At 39.5% G+C, this 19,761-nt stretch overlaps 1 protein-coding gene across 1 annotated transcript; it reads right to left on the reverse strand.

Moving 5' to 3' along the window:
• Nucleotides 1-1,763: 1,763 nt before the first annotated feature.
• Nucleotides 1,764-14,176, reverse strand: SMIM38 (small integral membrane protein 38). Its single transcript, XM_075501418.1, has 5 exons — nt 14,089-14,176; nt 11,099-11,175; nt 8,127-8,296; nt 7,400-7,431; nt 1,764-4,091 (listed from the first exon to the last, which is right to left on the reverse strand). Exon 5 carries the CDS (start codon nt 3,527-3,529, stop codon nt 3,398-3,400), a length of 132 nt encoding a protein of 43 aa, XP_075357533.1. The 5' UTR covers nt 3,530-4,091; nt 7,400-7,431; nt 8,127-8,296; nt 11,099-11,175; nt 14,089-14,176; the 3' UTR covers nt 1,764-3,397.
• Between the last annotated feature and the right edge of the window lie 5,585 nt (nt 14,177-19,761).

Below are 19,761 nucleotides of genomic sequence, written 5' to 3' on the forward strand. Positions count from 1 at the left end.
CTGCTGCTCTCTGTCCAGAAGAGTTTTTTCAGAATACTTCAGAAAGCACAAAGCAGGGCCAAACGCACCACTTGCAGTGAAAAATAACTTTGACCTTCATTGTGGCTACTTCAGATAGAAGGTAGGTCAGAAGCTGGCTCCAGATGAGCTCCCTCCAAATCAACAGAAAAATTCTGGTTTGAATTCTGGCTCTACACACCAACTCTTGGGAATAACAGGGATGCTGCTTATCAGCGCCGGAGACTCCCCACACTCCAGATGAGTTGGCCTCACTTTTGGGGGGGCAGAGAGAAGCCCCCTCCAGCTGTTACAGAGCCTCAAGGAATCTTCCCAAAACCATCTCTATTCTTTGCTATGTGAGAGTGGGGTCCAGACATACCCCAGGGATGTGGTTGCTCAGTGTAGCAGCTCACGCGTACGACTGTAATGACTAGAGGGCAACGCCAACCAAAGCACGGCCAGCCCAGCTGGTTTATCACCATGGCACAGTCCAGCAGAGACATGGCTTTGGGCCCAAGATTAGTCAAGACACATTGACACGGACTAAAGCGAGTGGAGCCATATTTCTTTCAGCTCTACATCTGGCATTCTCTCTCTAATTCAGACATCTCAGCACAGTGCTCCACAGGATCACACCAGGAAATATTAGTAGACATTTCCACATCATACCATGAGTGACTCTTAAAGGGCCTAGACTTTTATCTCCATCAAAAGAGAAAGGGCAAATGCCAATGGGAATAAAGAGGAAGATCCTCCTTTCCTTTATACTTTGCACTCTTGAAAGAGTGACAGCCCTGATTTTGTAATGACAGAATAAACAGGACAGCCTCCCATGTTGAAAAGGTCCTGCAGCACTGGATAAAAACAGTGTGAATCCACAGAAATTAAGCAAGATGCTATTAAAATTACTTTGAATGCATAGGGAGTTTAATAGGTAACAAGATCCCAATGAATTCTTTAGTCAAGATACATATTTTGTTATTAAATTAATTAAAGGAGCTTCAAAACTTCCATGTTCTAATAAGCTCCTTAAGGTTCCAGCCAGTTTTACCTGTACAGGATATAGAGCAATATTATGCCAAACACTGGCCAGACCATTCTTATAATCAGAGTGAAATTCACATAACTCACATAAGATCCAAATCAAATTATTTAAATAGACAAATACCAGTGGAACCAGCCTATGGACAGACTGTTCCCCATATCTGGCCAGCACTGAGTTTTGGGACAGGGGTTGTCTACAGGATAGATACCTACCATTCACTAATTCTACCAATCAGTAAGTTCACCCAGTACCAGCCCTTTTTTCCCCCATAGTCAATAAGGCGAATGGTTATGACATCTCAGGCCTAACGACGTTCTGATGATTCCCTACCGACTGTACCATGGAGGTCAATGAAAATTTGGTCTGTGTAAGAGTATGGACCATAACAAGACCAAACCCTCTGATTTACATGGAAAACTTAAGATGCTGCTCTGCAGGGATAAAGGAATCAACGTTGTGAATTCCATACCAATGTCAGTTCCATATATCACCAAATGTTAAAGGCATTAACCCACAACTTCACATACACCATTTCTCATTACATCCACATTTTTAAAAAATTAATATGAATATGACACTGTCAAATACAATTTAAATATCAATAACAATTTATCTACAAATTTTGTTTTGCATACAACAGCTAAGAATAGTGATGATTAACTGAAAGAAGAAAAATGGATCATTGTGCCTATTTTTCCAGTTACTTATTATCAGAGGTATGTCTGCACATCAAGTAGACAACATTTCACTTTTCCTTTGTGGTCTGCTGGTTCTGAGGAACAAAGGAAAAAAAAGGGCAGAATCATCATTAAAACTAAGAACCACAGAAATGGACAAGGGGGTTAGTTACATCTACGTTTAATTTGTTGTCATCTGGCTAGATTTCAAGTCAATGACATGCATCTTCAGGCATTGCAAGCTGTTTTTTGGATTGGTCATCCACCATAAATAAAATCTGAGGCTGAAATCAATTGACCTGACATTTACCCTGTTCCACAGCATAAACACATACCACCTCTCATGTCTGAATTTTAGGGATGCTTCAAAAGACAAAGCGATAAGGGCTGATTAACAGTTACTAATGAGACAAGCCTGTAGGAGTGTGTGAGTCACGAATGGGCCAGAAACTCCTTATGGGAATGCTGTGGCTTTTTACCTAGACTGAACTCTGATATCATGTGAGCTACCAAGAGATACAGAAGCCAGTTTATGAAGTGGCAACCTTCACTTTTACATGACACAGAAAATTATCAACCCAAAAAGGACTTTTTTTTTTTTTTAAGGTGACTGGGCCAAGGACACTGCATTTCTCAGGCAAGGCAATACAATTTTCCTACTTTTACTGTAGAAAAACTGAGTTCTTAAAAGGAGGTATTAAATTGAGTTGTACATGCAGTAAGCTTTGTAGATGTTTGCCTTAGTATAACATCCGTTTGAAAGCACACAGTTCACTTGGAACCACTTATTTTGTTTTGCAAGATGAGTTAACCAAAAAATCCTAAGTCACTATGGCCTGGGTGTCCTTTGGTGTCCTAGTAAGCTCCTTATTAAAGGCTAGAAATGAAGGTACTTTGCAGGGCTTTCAAGTCATGCTGTCGTGTGCCCCCATCCCTCAGTGCTGCTGAAGCACAGCTAGAGTCCTTCAGACAATCTCTGCAGCACAGATCTGTTTTTCATGGAACAGATTACTTCAGCGGTGTCCAGCTCGTTCTGGTACGCAGATATATCACTCGCTAAGAAATGTGAACGTTCAGCAGGTTATAGTCAGTTAAAATCACTCGGTCAGTTTCAGATCTGACCGACCAGGAGGAACCACAAGGAATTTGGTATCCAATCAGCCAATCAGGTAAAAAATCTACTCCTGCAAGTCCACAGCATGGCACGTGGATACTGAGCTGGACCAGTAATCTTTAGCTTCATTCAGGCACAATCAGTTGTTGCATCCAGGCAGGCTGTGCAGCTGACACCTTAACGTACAGACCAGCAGTTTAGCCAGCAGGCAGCACGCCATCACATTTCACGTATCAAGACTGGGCCACTGGCAGTCTTGGACTGCCCAGCAATAGGATTCCTTCCAGCTTGTCCAGATCATTTAATTGGCAAAAGTCCACAAGTCTGCTCCCAGCAACAAATTCATGCTTGAGTCCGATAGGAAGTCATTTGACTCAATCAGTTGTCGTTTTTTTTCCCCTCTGTCAGCATGAGGCTTTCTGAAGAATCTTCGCTCACTTGTAGTCTCAACAGGTCATTTCTCTCTCATCAGATCCCAAAGTAAAATCTGCTCTAGCTCCATTTACCTTATCCACTTCTCCCCATTGTTAATTCAAATCTGAACAAGCCTTTTGAAGTCTCTTAGTCCTTTTTTCTTGTGTCAGGAAACCTTCGGGACAGTTTATAATCTATATAAGCACTAAGACAGGACCACAAAATGAATCGTATTAATATAATTACAACCAGTAAAATCATCAAGAGGACCGATTCCATATTTAAGCTAGAATAATGAGGCAATGCAAAAAAAATACTCTGGGAGATCTAATTATATAATGCAGTATTCAGTTCTGCGTGGCCAGCCCAGCAATTCCTGTAACATTCCAGTCAAAGTGATCTCACTAGCATGTGAGAGAAGAGTCCAGCTGACAGATTTGGGACATGTAACGTACTATTTAGTCAAGAGGCCCCATGTGCTATTCATAAAGAATTAGCAACTCTTATATTGACAATGACAGTATTGTCAGAAGACCTTTGGAAGGGGGGAAAAAAACCTCCATAAACTCCGTCTCTGTGAAGTTGGACTTTTTTTTTTTTTTTTGCCCCTTTTTTCCAATGCTGATGTAATCTCCAAACATCTCCAGCAGCAGCTGCTCAGCGAAACCAGGCACCTTCTCCCTAGTCCCTTTCAGCAGCACACGCAGCACTTTCCAGCTCCCTCAAGACAATCAGGGCCTTTCTTTCACCAATTAGCTATCACTTCAAGAGCCCCGCGCTGTCCAACGAGCTCTTAAGAATGGTCTTTGCAGGAAACAACACTGGAGGAGCTTTTTTTTCCCTAGATAAATTAAAAGGGGAAAGGGGGGGGGGGGGGGGAGAGGGGAGAAAAAAAAGCACAACAAAACAAATCAGAACACAGAAGCTGTCCAAAATGCATCGCTCATTTAGCACATCGACAAATGCAGAAATGTCCTCAAGAGCCAATGCTAGAGCAAGGCACACACAAAAAATGCTCCTACTTCTTTAGGAGATAGTTTGTTTAGTCAAATATGTTAAACAGGTTTCATAGAAAGGAGGGCTCTTGTTAGAGCAAGTCTCTGAGCTATACAAACTAAAAGGGAAAGAAACTCCTGGAAGATTATGTTCTGTTTCCTTATTTGGCTCTCCAAATGTAAAGCAGCATTATTTGAAGTAGACATTATAGGAAAGAACTCGGTTTAGCTCACTTTAAATATAGACGGATTGATGAAATGAGTAATTACTGGAACTGCTAAGATCTTTTTGAACTTACTCAACTAGCAAGCTCCTTTCCCCAGAAACTGCACTTTCCATCTAAAAAGAAATTAAAACCCGATTCAGAGACATAAAGCTCTGTGAATTTTACATTCTTTTTCCTTTAAAATCAGGGAACAGGTACAGTAATACCTTGAGGTCCCCACTGATACCAAGTCCCCATTAGAAGAAGTACAAACTCTAGGACCCAGTTCAAGAAGAAAACAAGGAACTTTTATAGCTGTTTAAGTAATACCTTGCCTGGGCCTGGACTTCAGCAACTGGACCTGGACAAGTAGAGTTGTGAAGGCAAAAATGTGAAGGATCAGCAGTAAGTGAAATGACTTGGACAAGGTCCAAGCAATAGTATAGCGTCAGGACTGCTTCCCTGATTTTCAAAACTGCATTAAACTAAGTGGCATACCAAAATACTGAGTGTCAGTATTCTCTTACAGTACTATTTTCTGGTCAAATTTGTCCTGATTAGGGTGACCTCACAAGAATCAACACATCGCCTTCTACAAGGACAACACAAATACATTTACATTACAATTAAAAAGAAAATAGTCTGTTCCCTTTTATTGACTATGTATCAGAAGCAAAGCTCCAGGCTTTGTAAATAGTTAAATGGCATGGCAAAGCAAATACTTTAAGAGGTTTCAGGAGTTTGTTCGCACTAATGGGTGCTCTTAACTACTACAGGGATTTTTTAATGGAGTTGGAAAGTGTCAGAACTGATCAGATTGCTTAAAAAGGAAAGAAAGTCTGATGTATTACCCTATGTGCATTTATGAAGGAATGTGAATCAACTCGAATACCTCTGCACAGGAAGGCTCAACCAAGGGATGAGTACACACAATCAGGATTAAGAAGGAATCTTTGTGGAGGTGCACTGAACAATGAGTGTCTTTTTATACCTACAGACTTCAAAAGATGCTGAGTTTAAAGGGACTACTCCTTTCAACTAGCAAAGATTTTGCTGAAAAAATGCAGCAGGTTGGAGAGAACAAATATATATACATACATATGTTACTAGGGCCACCTCCAGTTAAACGAAAAAGGATGAAAGGGACCCAAAAGGTCTATCAGCTTGCCCTAAACCAAGATCAACTATGCCATACCTGACAGCTGTTTCTCTAACCTGTTTTTTTAAGAGACCTACATCCACACAGATGTGAAGAAAGGAATCTTCATCTCATCTGAAAGGGATTTAAGCAGGAAAAACAGTTTGACAAATTGTTCAGTGGCTCTATCTGCTACAAAACCACCCCTGTAAGCCCACAGCCGGGGGCTCTACATTACATACTTACTCGGGCAACTGGCTCATTTTGTAGCTGTAAAGTAATTTATTGGTTGAGGCAATGATATCTGCCTTTTTTCAGAAAAGCACGTATCTGTATACCTGTCTCCTCTGGATGGATGCGATTGCTATACCTGAAAGTGTATCTTTTGTGACAACCATCTTCCTTTATCCTGGTGCAATCCTGCTGTCCATACTCTAGCAGGATTGCTGAAAACCACCAGCAGGATTTTACCAATTTCAATATTAGCTAATGGGTCTGTCATGTAGTACAGCACATCCTATGCCTTGGGCCATCAGCTCCAGTTCAAACTGTTAGTGGTGAAAAGCCCAGTGGTTATTTAAGGGCACATGAGGAACGAATTGGTGGTTCATTCCAGTGCCAAGTGAACAGGTGCCTCCTCCTCGGGCTCACAAGTGGTTCTCAGCTATGCCGTCTCCGGCGTTCCCCGAGAGGTGTCAAAGCCGGAACAGAAACCACACAACCCTCGCGCCTGGCGCTGGGCTCTGCTTGGGACAAGCTGACATAAAGCCGGGTAAGCTTCCACGACGGCTGCCTGGTCAATAGCAGTTCTATGGCTCCACATGCCACGGCTGTCAGCTTGGCACTCTTCATAGGTACTACATTTATTCACACAAAGGAATACTGCGTTTCAGTTGCTGAAGATGGAAGGGTAGTGCTTTCCTGCTTAGATTTCACTTCTTAGGGCAGATTTCCTCCCACAGAAAATTAATGGGCACAGCATAAGCAAGGCGAATCTACGTGCCAGATGAGAACTTTGTGTAGCTAGATTTTAGAAAATGCAGTTTAACATGGATAACTGTTCTTCCCTCCTTTGTAGAATTTTTTGAGACTGAGGAAAAGCACTATGTAAAGCCTATATATTGATAATTATTGTTTGGATTTTCTGAAATATACTTTTTCCACACAACAGATGTTGCTAATGCCTGGCACCATTTTTAATTATTTGCCTTTTCAAAGAATGTATGCTGTATCACACATAAAAGCATCCCCTCCGCTCAGAGTTTATTTCATTAACATCATTTTTCAACTAATCATCTCTCTAGAGAACAACAGCATGATTGAACAGTATTCCTGAGGGGTGATATTATATTACTATCGTATGTTTTCATCACATAACCAACATTATTACCCTCTTCTGCTACAAATATTTATTAAAATCCTCTAATTTCAAACTATTTCCAAGATAAATTCCATATTTTGCTTTTAAATTATCACATAATTAATTGTCCTGGTAATCAGTGCCCACTGAAGGGTAGTTTAGCAAAAAAAAAAAAAAAAAAAAAAAAGAACACATACGTAGTATGCATTCTTGTTGACCTTTAAAATGTAAGGCAACAGATTTCACATCTAATTTTCCAGTTCCAATTATAAAGCAATCTATCTCCTAAAATATCACTACATTCCTAAAACTTTAAAATATCAAGTGAATTTGCAAGCAACAAAGCAGACAATACAAGAATAATCATAAAACATCCACTGTTATCATCAGTTTGAAATACACCCCAAACCATAAATAAATTAGAATTAAAAAATAGGATATTTGACTTACTGTATTTACCACCCATTCAAAAGTCAGGATATCTACAAAAGAAAATGGCAGAGTTGCAGGTGTCGGCACGGCTAACAAGAAGTCCCCAGTTCATTGTTAAGAAAAAAAGAAAAATTCAAGACCAGCACTTATCTCTCAGAATCATGTGCCTTCTATAGTTATCAGAGTCAAAAATGCACCTTGCTCCAGTTTACATACGTGAAATCTCCTGAACAAGCATTCTACGTCGCACTGGAAACAAAATACCACTTTAAAAGAGCCAGATAAAGGTATTCATAGCTTTAGAGGACGAAATCTGACTTTCAAAGTCAATTCCTGCTTCACATAACTTGTGATAATATGCACATATCAGGATCATTCAATGTTGCATTGAGTCAAAGGAAAGCAAACACCTGCCCCACTGGTTTTCTACTGGAAAATCCCCAGCAAACATACTCCTCCCACTACAGTCAGTTCGATATGCCCATTTCCATGATCAAGAAAAACAAGGACAGAAATAAGATACTTCATTTATTACATATTTCTTCTCTTTAGAATAACTTCAGTGTCCATAAAACCAGAAGGCATTTGTAAAACTCTAGCTCATCCTCAAAGGCCTCACAGTCAAACCTGAGATTTAAAAGCAAAAACAGAGCACAGATCGTAGGAAAAACAATAATGAAAATGAGGGAAAAGGACTAGGAGGAAATGAAACAAAAACTTATAAATCAGTCTTCAAAGAGATTACCTGAAGAGATCTGTATTTTAAAAAAGACTTGATGAGACCTTCGCAGTTATGGAGCTGTCACTCCATTATCACCTCCACATGCTGCTGTATGCTGCAATGCTCAGCAGTAGACATCTTGCTTCTTTTTCATTTATAGGAATTTCTTCTTAGGATTGTGATCAGAACATGATCTAGAAATAGCAGAATAGACCATGTATATGCCATGATATTTAATCACATCAATTAATTAAAAGATTAGTAATAGACAAAACATCCACCTAATGGTGAACAAACATAAAAATACAAAAATATTTAGTCACTCAAAGGAAAAAAGCCTAGCATACATATTTAGAATTTATGTTACAAAGTTAAGAATAGCTTGTTATCAAGCAATTATTATGTACATTTCCCTCTTTAGTGGTCAGAGACCCTACGCGAGTTGCTAAGCCTTCACACTCAGATGTGTCATTTTTTGGTTGGAAAGAATCTCTGGATTTTTGCAGAGAAAATTAAGGAATTATCACTGAATTCAACCAGATATAATGGATCTATCCCTAAACCATTCTTTCTCAGTGGCTCTCCTTTCATCAGTGGATTTTTTTTTTTTAATTTTCACTGAATTCATAGAATTCACATCCATCTAGTAGAGAATTTTATTATGGTTATTTTTGACAAAACAGTGTTTAAACTGAAATGCCAGTTTTTCAAAGCCAGAAATCTGGCAAAACATGCTCCAACTTTGACAAAATATTAACCAAAAGCTGCTTCTCAGATCCATAAAATTCAAGATCAGAACAAAACAGAAAGATAGATCGAGCTCTTCAAAACATTATACAGTAAAGGCACTCATGCATAAAACCACAATTTGAGTCTTTTGACGAGTGCTGTGGCCACCTATCTTTGCGTTATTCCTGAGTCTCTTCTGACTTAAAAACTTTGCTTCCTTCTCCCTGTGTACAAAACCAGACTGGGACCTTAAGAAATGTCATAGGATGGAAAACCCAGTTCCCTCTTGCCTGTAACTACTTGTCTTTGGCAGATTAAGCCCTTACGGAAGGGGGCTGCTACATGCTACGTTTCTTCTAGTTTTACTCGGACAACGCTCCTCCTGTGCTCTACCAAAAAGAGATCAGATCAAAACCTGCTTCTGGTTTACAATTAAATTTGTGTTTCCTAGTCATCATTTGTTTTGATAGCATAAGCCAGTACTGATAGAAATGAACAATGACACAACTGCAATTTCTATACAAGGTGGAATGTGACAAACTTAACTACTAAATAAAAGTTAAAGTAAAGCGTAAAGTTTCTAAAACTTACCATAGGCAAAATGTGCTTTGGCAAACTACAGACCACAGAAAGAACTCGAAGGTGATATCACACCACCCATAAAATGCAATTATTGAAAAAAAAAAAAACACCTGTTATCCTTTATAAGTGATGGAAGGTAAATATTTCACATGCTGCACTGACACAGCCCCAAACCTTATACCTTTCTGATAACGTAATTTCATTTTTAAATAGAAAAATATTTGAAATATTTCTTATAAAGGTTTACTTGGAAATTAACAGGATTTTGGAAACTTTGAAGATAGATAATCAAAAATTTGATTGCATTCAACAAGGTCTTTATTAAATACATGTGTAACTAGAAAAATCTTCCTAAGTTTATTTAAAGCCATGTGAATAATAATGAATTATCAGACCTAGCATTATCATACTAAATTTAAAAAAAAAAAAAATATGGTGTGGGATTGCATGGCTTAGGCTTTGTCTCCTTAACGGTTTGCTTTCTTAAGTCTCATTCTTGATGGCCACAGAATGCTAGGTTTACAATAAACACAGGCTGATCTGACTATCTCTTATTTTGGAAGTTTCCATATTCCAGCCTGAACTTTGCATCAGAGGCTTTGTGGCCAGACCCGAGTGGGGCATTCAGCAAACTATATCATGTTTTGAATGAGTTTTTCATTCTACTAACAGGTTATCCTGCTTATTTTTAAAGTCTCTTTGCAGACAAAAAGAAGGGGAGCTGGAGCAAAGAAGGAAAGAAAAGACTCCATTTGAAAAAATTACACTGCTAGATTACAAGAGTTGAAAGCTGGTATGTAACTTTGCTCCGGGTGATCAAACTGCTAATCAGGAATGCTGTCGGGAACAGAATGGAATTCCAAATAAATTAGCCATGTCCAAGAAGCTGATACAACACAGGATTAAGGCTCACAAAGAAAACAAATTTATTCAGCCTACTTTATCGGAATTCTTAATAATGTGTACTAGTTTTTCTCATCGTAGTCTGAGCTCTTCCACTGGAACAGTGTGGAGAAGGAAAAATGAGTCACACTTCATAAATCTCCTACTTGTACAGACACCTAAAAATGTTATATAGAGCAAGACACACAATACCACTATATATAAATACATACGCACATCACAGAGTAGAAATGTGCATATTTATTTCCAAGGCACCTGACCAAAGAAAAGACACTACACACTTCTGAAAATCTACAAAGCTGAAGAAAAAGGTTAGAACTGCATTGATGTCCACACCAAAATGACCTTCAATACCAGAGTATATAAACCACTGAATTAAATAACCAACTACAAAAATAAATCTCTCTCCTGTATGACCATGCCATGCATCACATTTTTTATCAAATATAAAAAGAAAAATTCTTATGTCCACACACTGCAGCGAGGAATACTGTGGCTGAGGTACCGTCTGCAACTCAAATGCATATTCTATTTTTGCTTCTGACAGCATCCCAGAGAAACTTTTCAGAATAGTTTATGCCAAAATCACAGGAACATTAAAATACATGCTTAAGTTTTTGCGTTTCCTTGAATTGGGATTTTAATCTTTATCATACTGTTTTTCCCCATCTATGAAACAGAGATGATAATCGGCTCTTATCTATACAGTCGACTGAAGACAGAACTAGGTTTTTTAAGCATTTTTGTAAAAAACTTTTTAAAAAAGGAGATAAAGTACTCACGAAAAGTACTTCAAGCAGAATCTAGGCATGTATAGCAAAATTGTCCTGCGAGGAAAATGCATATATCATCTTGGTTTCTGAAAAAAATAAATAAATCACAAACATATTCTAGTTTCAAGCCATTGTCTAGTACACTTATTCACTGGAAAATACAAGACCAATTATGGTACCAGTTGCATTTACATGACTCTGCCATATTACCTTGAGAATCCGTGCCGGTGCATGCATGGATTTCCTGTAATAAAATTCATCAAGCAAAATACAAGTTGAGTGTGAGTGGTAGGGATTCATTTGTCTGGTGGTTCCCAGACATGGCAGTGCCCTGCTTTCCAGATGACCAAGCTGCACCAGCAATTTGATATACATGGTTAGTGTTAGGTATTTTCTTAAGACTTTTTGTCCCAGATATGGGGGACTCCCCGTAAGACACCATTTGTGCCCCCTCCCCTTCCCATAATGAAACAAATTAAATGCTATTTACTATTATCACTGTATCTAGTATCTTATTCAAGCGCAAAAGCGCACATTTCTACCAACTGTGACTTAGTGTAAGATTTTTTTGTCAAGCATTTTTTCCTCCCTGTAAGAAGCTACTTGCACAAATATGGAAAGAAAAGCATATATCATCAAGTCACCTTCTCTGGAAACGCATCTCCAGAGGGTGAGGGTCAAATGATGCAAGCTATTGCTGCACCATCAAGACGTGTGACTGGAAGGGTTCTGTCTACACCCCAATGCCTCCATTACAGGCACATAAATAACCATTTGATTTGAGCAAAATGTCTTAGGGGAAATATAAACTATATTGTTTTCTCAAGAAAATAAACCAAGAGAGCAACAAGCACAACCAAAACTTTTCATAAAGCCCAAGGAAAAGTGTTTATTTTAATTTTCGAAAGGATCTCTTTAAATAGGAAACAGATTTGTATTATTAACTACTGAAAGAAATGTTTTGATTCGGGGGACAGCAGAAAAGACATTTTTCAGCTAAAACAATTTGCTAGAGCTTTGGTACACATTCATAAATAGCTTCAAACCATTTGAGACAACAATCATGGCGAATGAACTACTGGTCTAAAAAAACGTTGCCCTGTTCTACCTTGATCTGCCAAACAGTGCTGTATATAGTCTATATTAACAGACAATTCATGTCCTCAAGCTAAGAACACGTGCAAGCGCTTGCAGAATTGGGGTGGATTTCTAAATTTCCAGAATACAGACATTGGATTTCTGAGTGAAGAAAGGAGGATGATTGCTGGCAACGAGCAGCGCTGCTCCGCTTACTTGCTCTTGGCTGATCGTAGGCCAATGAGACGTATTCTGGGTTACCACATTAAATATTTGGCTTTACAAAATAATGTCATCAATTATAGTTTGATCAGCAAGTGCGCTCCCCTCTTGTACCCTAAAAATAGTATGCTTAAATTACATTTCAGATTTTTTTCTTTTAAAAACACAGAAAATAAACCAAGTAGGTGAAAGGTAACTGTATCACTTTACAGACACAAGCTACCCTCTGATTACAACTAATTAAGATATTCAGCAGCCTTAAAACAATACCTTTTTTTAATCAATGAACCCAGACAGCATTCACAGCTTTTTGCTATGACAAATGCCCTTTGAAAGAGTTAATAGGCAAAGGTTTGTACTGGCAATGAATAGGGCTACCTTTAATTGATCCAAGAGCCTTAGAGAGCCGTCTTATAGCATGATGATGTATTTGGTTGCAAATAGGCCAAAATAAGCATAAAGAAAATCTGTAAGACCATGAGACCTTTCATTTTTTCATTGCGGGGAGGGAAGGGGGGGGGGGGGGAACTGCTGGGGAAAATGAGAGAACTATGATGGGGTTATCTTTGTGCTCTGGCACTTAAAATAGATAAAACGACAGAAATTTTGTGGAAAAGAGAGGAAGTGATCAGGCCATAATTCTGAGAATAAACGTCAGGATGCATGAAAATGTACAAAACAAGGCTTCTTCAGAAAACAAAATAAATAAGAAAAAGAGGAGATGACCTAATGGTATAAAGAAACATTGATTAAAGAAATACCCTGAGGGACAAAGATATTCCATCAGCTTTAACAAACACTGCATGGCCCTGCATTCCCTCTAAACATCTTAAGTGAGGAAAAAAAAATGTCTGGAGAAGAGGCGGTCACATGGATCCATTTATAATTTTTCCCCTCATTCTTTGTTCATCTTTTACATAGTTTTGTTCAAGATGTACAGGAAATTTGCACACAAGAAGTGGCTCACAAAATTAAACACAATGGGTTAGTAGTGAGCATTCTTCCCTGAGTAGCCAAAGAAGAAACAAAAATTCATTTTTTGTAAGCAATATAAAATCCATTTAGTCATATTTTTTCTTTATGAGACTGATTACACACTAATATTACCTAGTAATTATGAAGAAATCAGTCTACCCATGCTTAAACTAGCCTTTCATTATAAACCAAATTTTGGCAGAATCCCTTCCTCCCTTAGCAAAAGCTAAACAGATTTCCTTGAACTTTCACAGGTGCAAACTTTATGCCAAGGTAGAATTTTTCTGGAAAGTCTGAGGCAAATCAGACAAGGAAATTCCTAGACTAAAAGACTGTTTTAAAATGGAATTATTGTGTAAGCATATTATCAATAACTCGGGGCGGGGGGGGGGGGGGTCAAATAGAAAGTTGCTGGGGTCTGAGATTTTCTTAAAAGACAGATATGGGAGGAGCTAGGAAAAAACTGACATTGCCCCTTAAAAATAAAAAAAGCAGAGCAATAAAATATCCTGCTCCTGTATATGCATCCAGATGCGTTAGGAAAAGTCAGTCAAGTCCACTTGCAATATGGAACAGGGAACTGATAAGCTGTTCTCAAATTCTGCTTATCCTGTTCATCCTACAGCCATGAATGAGTCGTCTTATAGCAGTAACTAAACAGAAAAAAAAAAATACAAAGTCTTCATTGCAGGTCTGGGTGAAAATGAAAAAAAGACTGAACTTACCTCTCTAAGACAAGAGAGCTAAGATAGGATGCTTCGAACAACAATACATTCCCATTAGGATTATTTGCCTCCTGCAAGGAGTTTTCCCCAGTGGTACAAAGTTCTGAGGAAAAGAACAGAAAAAAACTTCCTGTCATAACTTCAAGACATTTTTCTAATTGATTATTCTAAGCCCACATCACCAAGCACCACAGAATTACAGCCATACCAAGGTAAGCACCAGCCGCATCCTTCGAAACGAACCTCACTTCAAGGCACAGACATCAGCAGATGAGCAGGAGAACCAGGACACGCGGACAGTGGCAACATACTACGGAAAGTATATGCTGGGCTGTGCACAGCCTTTCTTACTTCTGTGTAAAGAGAGTCAAAATATTATGTTGTGTTTTGAGTTGCTTTCATTTTTTAAAAAATAATAATAATTTTGAGACAGTCTTCTTGTTCTTTTCACTTTCAATTCAGACTGTTAGAATATTCCTTTGTAATTCAAAGCTAAAATATTTCCTTCCACTGTATCAGGTTATGTGTAAATTCTAGCTACGATGACTTTAATAAAATAAATAAAAATTTGGATGTACAAAATATTGGTTCTTTAAATGACATCAATTTCTTGAGGAACACTTCAAAATCAACTGCTTTTTGTGCAGAGGACACCAGATAGATTACCCCACCCCACCCCTCCAAGCATGGTGAAGCACCACTGTTTTATAAAATAGAAGACAATCACATCACAAAATAACCGTGTCCAGTAGCTTACTATTTGACAGGAAAAAAAATGGGCCAAAACTCTGCTATTACACTTCTAGCAGTCAGGGAACACAACTAGGATTTCCTCTACAGGATATAGCCATCAAAACTGCAGGCAAAGTCACTCCATCAAGGCTCGCAGGATAGATGAGACTTACAAGTACAGAGGAAGCATCGGTGGTTGACTGGGCAGGAGGTCTCCTTTCACCACTTGTGCCAAGAGCACCAAACTATGAAACTCAGCCGCTGCACCGGTCCCACAGTAGCCATTGAGACCTTGGAGACAGCTGGGGGGGGAAAAGTCACTAAAGAATGACAGGTAAAACCCTGGGACATGAAGGAAGGAAGCGAGAACAGTAACACAAGAGGAAGTAAATCAGAGAACTACAAAGGGTTATCTTTAAGATGTTTGCCTGGGGCCTATCAAGATATCGTTGTATCCTCTTTATCCTACATTCCACCAAACTGACTCTGATCATAAACAGCACCTTCAACAGTGAAGCTTCCCCAACAAATGGTACAGTTAACTTATTTGTGGGACACTCCATACCATTCAAAATCATATTTCTACTGCTGCCCTTGTAGACAGCCTACAGAAAAAGGGCCAATATTCAAATCCTGTTCATGCACGTCCAATTTCACTGAAGAACACATTGAGACAGAAGGGCGCTTCTGTCACAAATAGCAGCAAAATCTGAGCTATTTTACCAAATCAAGCCTAAAATGTGTTCATAGGTCTGGTTACACAGTGACAAAACACATCCCACCTGGAAGCGTGTGCGGGAGCTGTTTACGAAGGGCACACCAACAGAGCACTACCAGCATGGCCAGAAAGCCAGTATGACGGCAGACTGCTGCAAATACGTGGGACACGGGTATAAAGGCTGTCAGACTCAAATTGGGAGCTCTGTGAATAAGCAGTGCCACACATTACCTGCAGATTACTGGCCATACGTGTGTCATACAGTCTAATGGCAATGTTGTTCTGCACATCAAATTGACTGTCGTTGTCATTAAGTTTACTCTGTGCATCTCTTTACAGGCTCAAACTGACCACCAATGCCAAAAATGCAAGGATCCTATATAGACGAGCTTATCTTTAACCAAGCAAATGCTATACTGATGAGGAACTGAGGCATAGAAAGTCTGAACAGAAATGAACCCAGATTTTCCAAGCAGCATCTATTTTCAGCTTCCTCATAAAATTAATAGCAACAACATATTTTTAAAGCCAGTTCATGTTTTACTCTTAAAGGAGTATTTCTACATTCGGTTAATCTTTAGCCCTGCATGCATGCGCACGCACACAGACCTGGAACAGCTGAAACATAAGGACTTAAAGGTGGGGAAAGCTGATGCAGAAAGAGAAATGGGTTCTCCAGTGCCAAAGATGGACTCAGCTTCAGAGACAAGATCAAAACACATTACTTTTTGGTCCTCAGATCAATGTTCAGACAAAAGCTTCCCAGGCTCCTTACAAACTGAAAAAACCCTCGCTATCCTGAATAACTTATTTTTTTAATCTCCAGCAAGCTTTACTTAAAAGCTAGTTGAGTCTCTTTGCAAAATGTGCTGTTTAACTGAGCTTTAATTACACTGTCATCTACAATCCCAGGCCCAAACACAGCACACAGGGAAATAAAATCCACAGCATTTTGCCAAAGGAGGAGCTTTCATGCTGTAGCAGAAGCAGCAACAGGCACAGATAAAGTTGTGCTTTCAGCTCCACAAGTATAAAACCTCAGCAACTCCACGTTGATGGAAACCTCACCCTAAAAGCTCCGTGGACTCTCCTCAACTCAGCTGGGATACTAAGAAAGCAAACTTTGATCCTTTTTTCTAAAATTCTGCTTCACAATTCAACATCTTTGATGTAAATCTTTTAAAAGACTGAGATGGCATCAAGTCAGGGACAGGATGGAGGGAAATGTGTTTCCGTCCGTGGGGGGACCATTAGGAGGAAGGTTAATAGCCCTGGGCATGCGATCAAATTAAGGTTTGTGCCAGTTTCCCCAGGGTTTCCCTTGCCATCACCAGCTTCCCTAGGCTCGGCAGCTCACCCTCATCTTCCTACCAAAGACAGCTCTTAAACAGAAGCACAACAGCCTGCTGGGGAGAAACAGAAAGATAATCACATAATTAACTTATATGGGTAAAGTATGAAATAGGCAGAGGGAGGGAGCCTTTGAGTATCTTCGCCCTTGGAGAGATACAAATTTGCTGTACGTGCAGCTTAAAAGATGGGGAGGGAGCAGGAATCTGGACCTTCCCAACATGTGGATTGCAGCACTGAGGCAGCACCGAGTCTAAACAAGGTTGGAGTTAGCATTCAGAGCACACAGCCCAGCAGAGTATGGGAAAGGGATAGAGCAGCCCAAAGAGCTGGCGCCACTAACTGACGAGCAGAGCGCAAGTGATAAAGATTTACTGCGAGAGAGGAGGAAACAGTCCGCTGGCCTGATTAGAGCTGTGAATACCGAGTTGTTCAGGGAGGATTTTGCAGCTGACTGATCACAGGCTGTCGGAGCAGGCCTCGGACAACAGCTGCAAGGCTTGCTGGGCTGCAGAAACAAAGAGCGCCTAGCACGGTGCAAAGAAAGAGTTGACAGGTTGTTGTTAGCAGTGGCAAATGTGTGAGGTATGTCACTGTGTGTGAGACGGGGTGGGTTGGGTTGGTGGGGAAGAAGGAGGGCAAGAAGCACAGGCAGCACTCAGAAAATGGGGGGGGGGGGGGGGCTCGCGGGGGAGGGAGCAGGGACACAGGCTTGGTCAAAGCATTTTCCTAAAATCAGGCCGGTGTTTGTAAGGAGGACAATCACAAGGTCTGTTTACTGCTGCCAAGATGAATTAGCCCATCGTCTCATTTATAGGACGAATCCGGTGGCACAGACTATAAGGTGCATGGCATTAAAGGGACTAATTAGACGATTCCGGCAAATCTGAATTAAGACCCTTTCTTTCTTTGAAAGCTGGAAAGCATTTCTCAGGACTCTAGTCAGATGGCTTAGGTTTTGTTGGGCTTTTTCTTTCTATTCTGAGAAGCAATACCTTGTGCAATTCTCTAACTCACAAGGGTCTGCTCTAAATTCTGCTCTGAACTTCAAGAACAGTTGTTAGGAAGCTGCTGGCATTTACATTATATCTAAAAAGGTCCAAACCAAAATCCTGGATTCTGCAGGAATTCAGCTCCCAGTCCAGGGACAAACTTTGCAGCTGGTCCCTCCTGTTATAGCGGGCTAAACCAGAAGCCCACATGTGAACACACCTGAGCTAAGAGCCTACAGCTGAATTCTCACTCATACATACAAAACAATCTAGGTTTTTCAAAAGCTGGCTTCTAATCTGACACCCACCCCACCCACCCCCCTCCAAATACAGCATCTGTAGCCAAATGCTTTTCCCAAGCAACTCCGTGCTTTCTGGAGCCATGGTTCACTAAGCTTGTGAGTGCTGGGTAGGAATGTATCAATGAAACTCCGGAGATGATCAAAGACAGAAGCTGGAGAACAGAAGAACTTACTTTCAGCTCCCTGTTTGGCAAGTTTAGGATTCAGTTCTTGAAATCTGGCAAGATTTTACTCCGATTGTGACAAAAACAAAGTGTTACAAACACCTCTGAAGCAATGGTGCATGCTGTTTGCACACAACCACTATATTACAGTGGTCACTATTAAAATGTTTTACAAGCGGTTAAGGTTACCATGGTATTCACAGTATACTAAGAGAAGGGAATACCATGAAAATCACAGGAACATTGAGCATTGCCAGCTGCAAATATCAGATGTTTCATAGTAATTAGCGACACTTTGTAAAGGAGAGGCTTCTTGCTTTTTTACATATATATCTATTACTAACCAACGAGCAGGAGACACTAAGAAATTGCAGTGGCCTTTATAGTATCCAATCAATTATACAAACAAACCCTATTTTGATTTTTCTCTTCTAAATGGTCTCTGGGACCCAGTTAGTCTAGTCCCAATGGGCAGCACTTGATACACTGTAAAGGGAATTCAGAACAAGAGGCATTTCAAGGCTTCTAACACAGCTCCATTCTCCCAAAATATATTAAAAAAAAAAATTACCAGCGTGCAAAATACTCCATCTAGGGGCAGAAATGTAACCCAAAATTTCCTTAGCCTCTGCTTTGACATGTGTTAACCTCATTCTACCAGGACTGAGTGCATGAGAAATAATCAGACATTTCACAGAGGTTCCAAATAGTTCTTCCTCGGTATGAGTCCATAGATTTTTACTTTTTGTTATTTTAAATACAGAGCTTCCAGCTTGAGTTTCCGCTTAAGAGTGATGAAGAACACAGGCACTACTTTTATATGTCTACTAGCAACTGGATTATACTTTAAACTACAAATATTACCTTCGGAAGAATTTATAATCCATCGTATCCATATGCTCAAAGTTTTCAGCTGAATAAGGGTGGCCAGTGAGCTCAACTGCAAAGAATAATGAAATGCCTGAAGGACTATTTAGGTAACTACATTTTTGGATAAAATTAGGCTTCTACTGAAGTCAAAGGAAGATCTGAATTTTACTTCAGGGGAGCAGAAATGGCTTGTGGCAAAGGCATACTTCTGAATAAGAAATTCTCTCTGCAGCTGGATAATTCAATATCATTTACGCTTAATATTAGCACATAGGATTTGTTCACCAAATGCATTTGAGAGCAATGTATACAGTAAACAGAAGCAACAAATTCACAGGCTCAGGAAAAAAAAAAACATATAATAACACCCATTAACAGTTTTTTCTCTTTAGGAAAAAAAAAAAAAATAATTACAGCAAGTATATCAAGCCTTTCTCTCTAATTATATGTTTTCTTTATACAAATAGTTTTCAGCTGACAAGTCCGCACTAATTTTCCTTAGTAAGCAATGGGTTACAGCTTGTCCATAAATGTTACAGCTTTCC

This window comes from Mycteria americana, chromosome 5, assembly GCF_035582795.1.
Source record: "Mycteria americana isolate JAX WOST 10 ecotype Jacksonville Zoo and Gardens chromosome 5, USCA_MyAme_1.0, whole genome shotgun sequence".
Classification (NCBI taxonomy): domain Eukaryota; kingdom Metazoa; phylum Chordata; class Aves; order Ciconiiformes; family Ciconiidae; genus Mycteria; species Mycteria americana.

What these genes read in the sequence shown, in the direction of transcription:
- SMIM38 (XM_075501418.1), bottom strand. Translation starts at nt 3,529, where the DNA reads ATGGAATCGGTCCTCTTGATGATTTTACTGGTTGTAATTATATTAATA.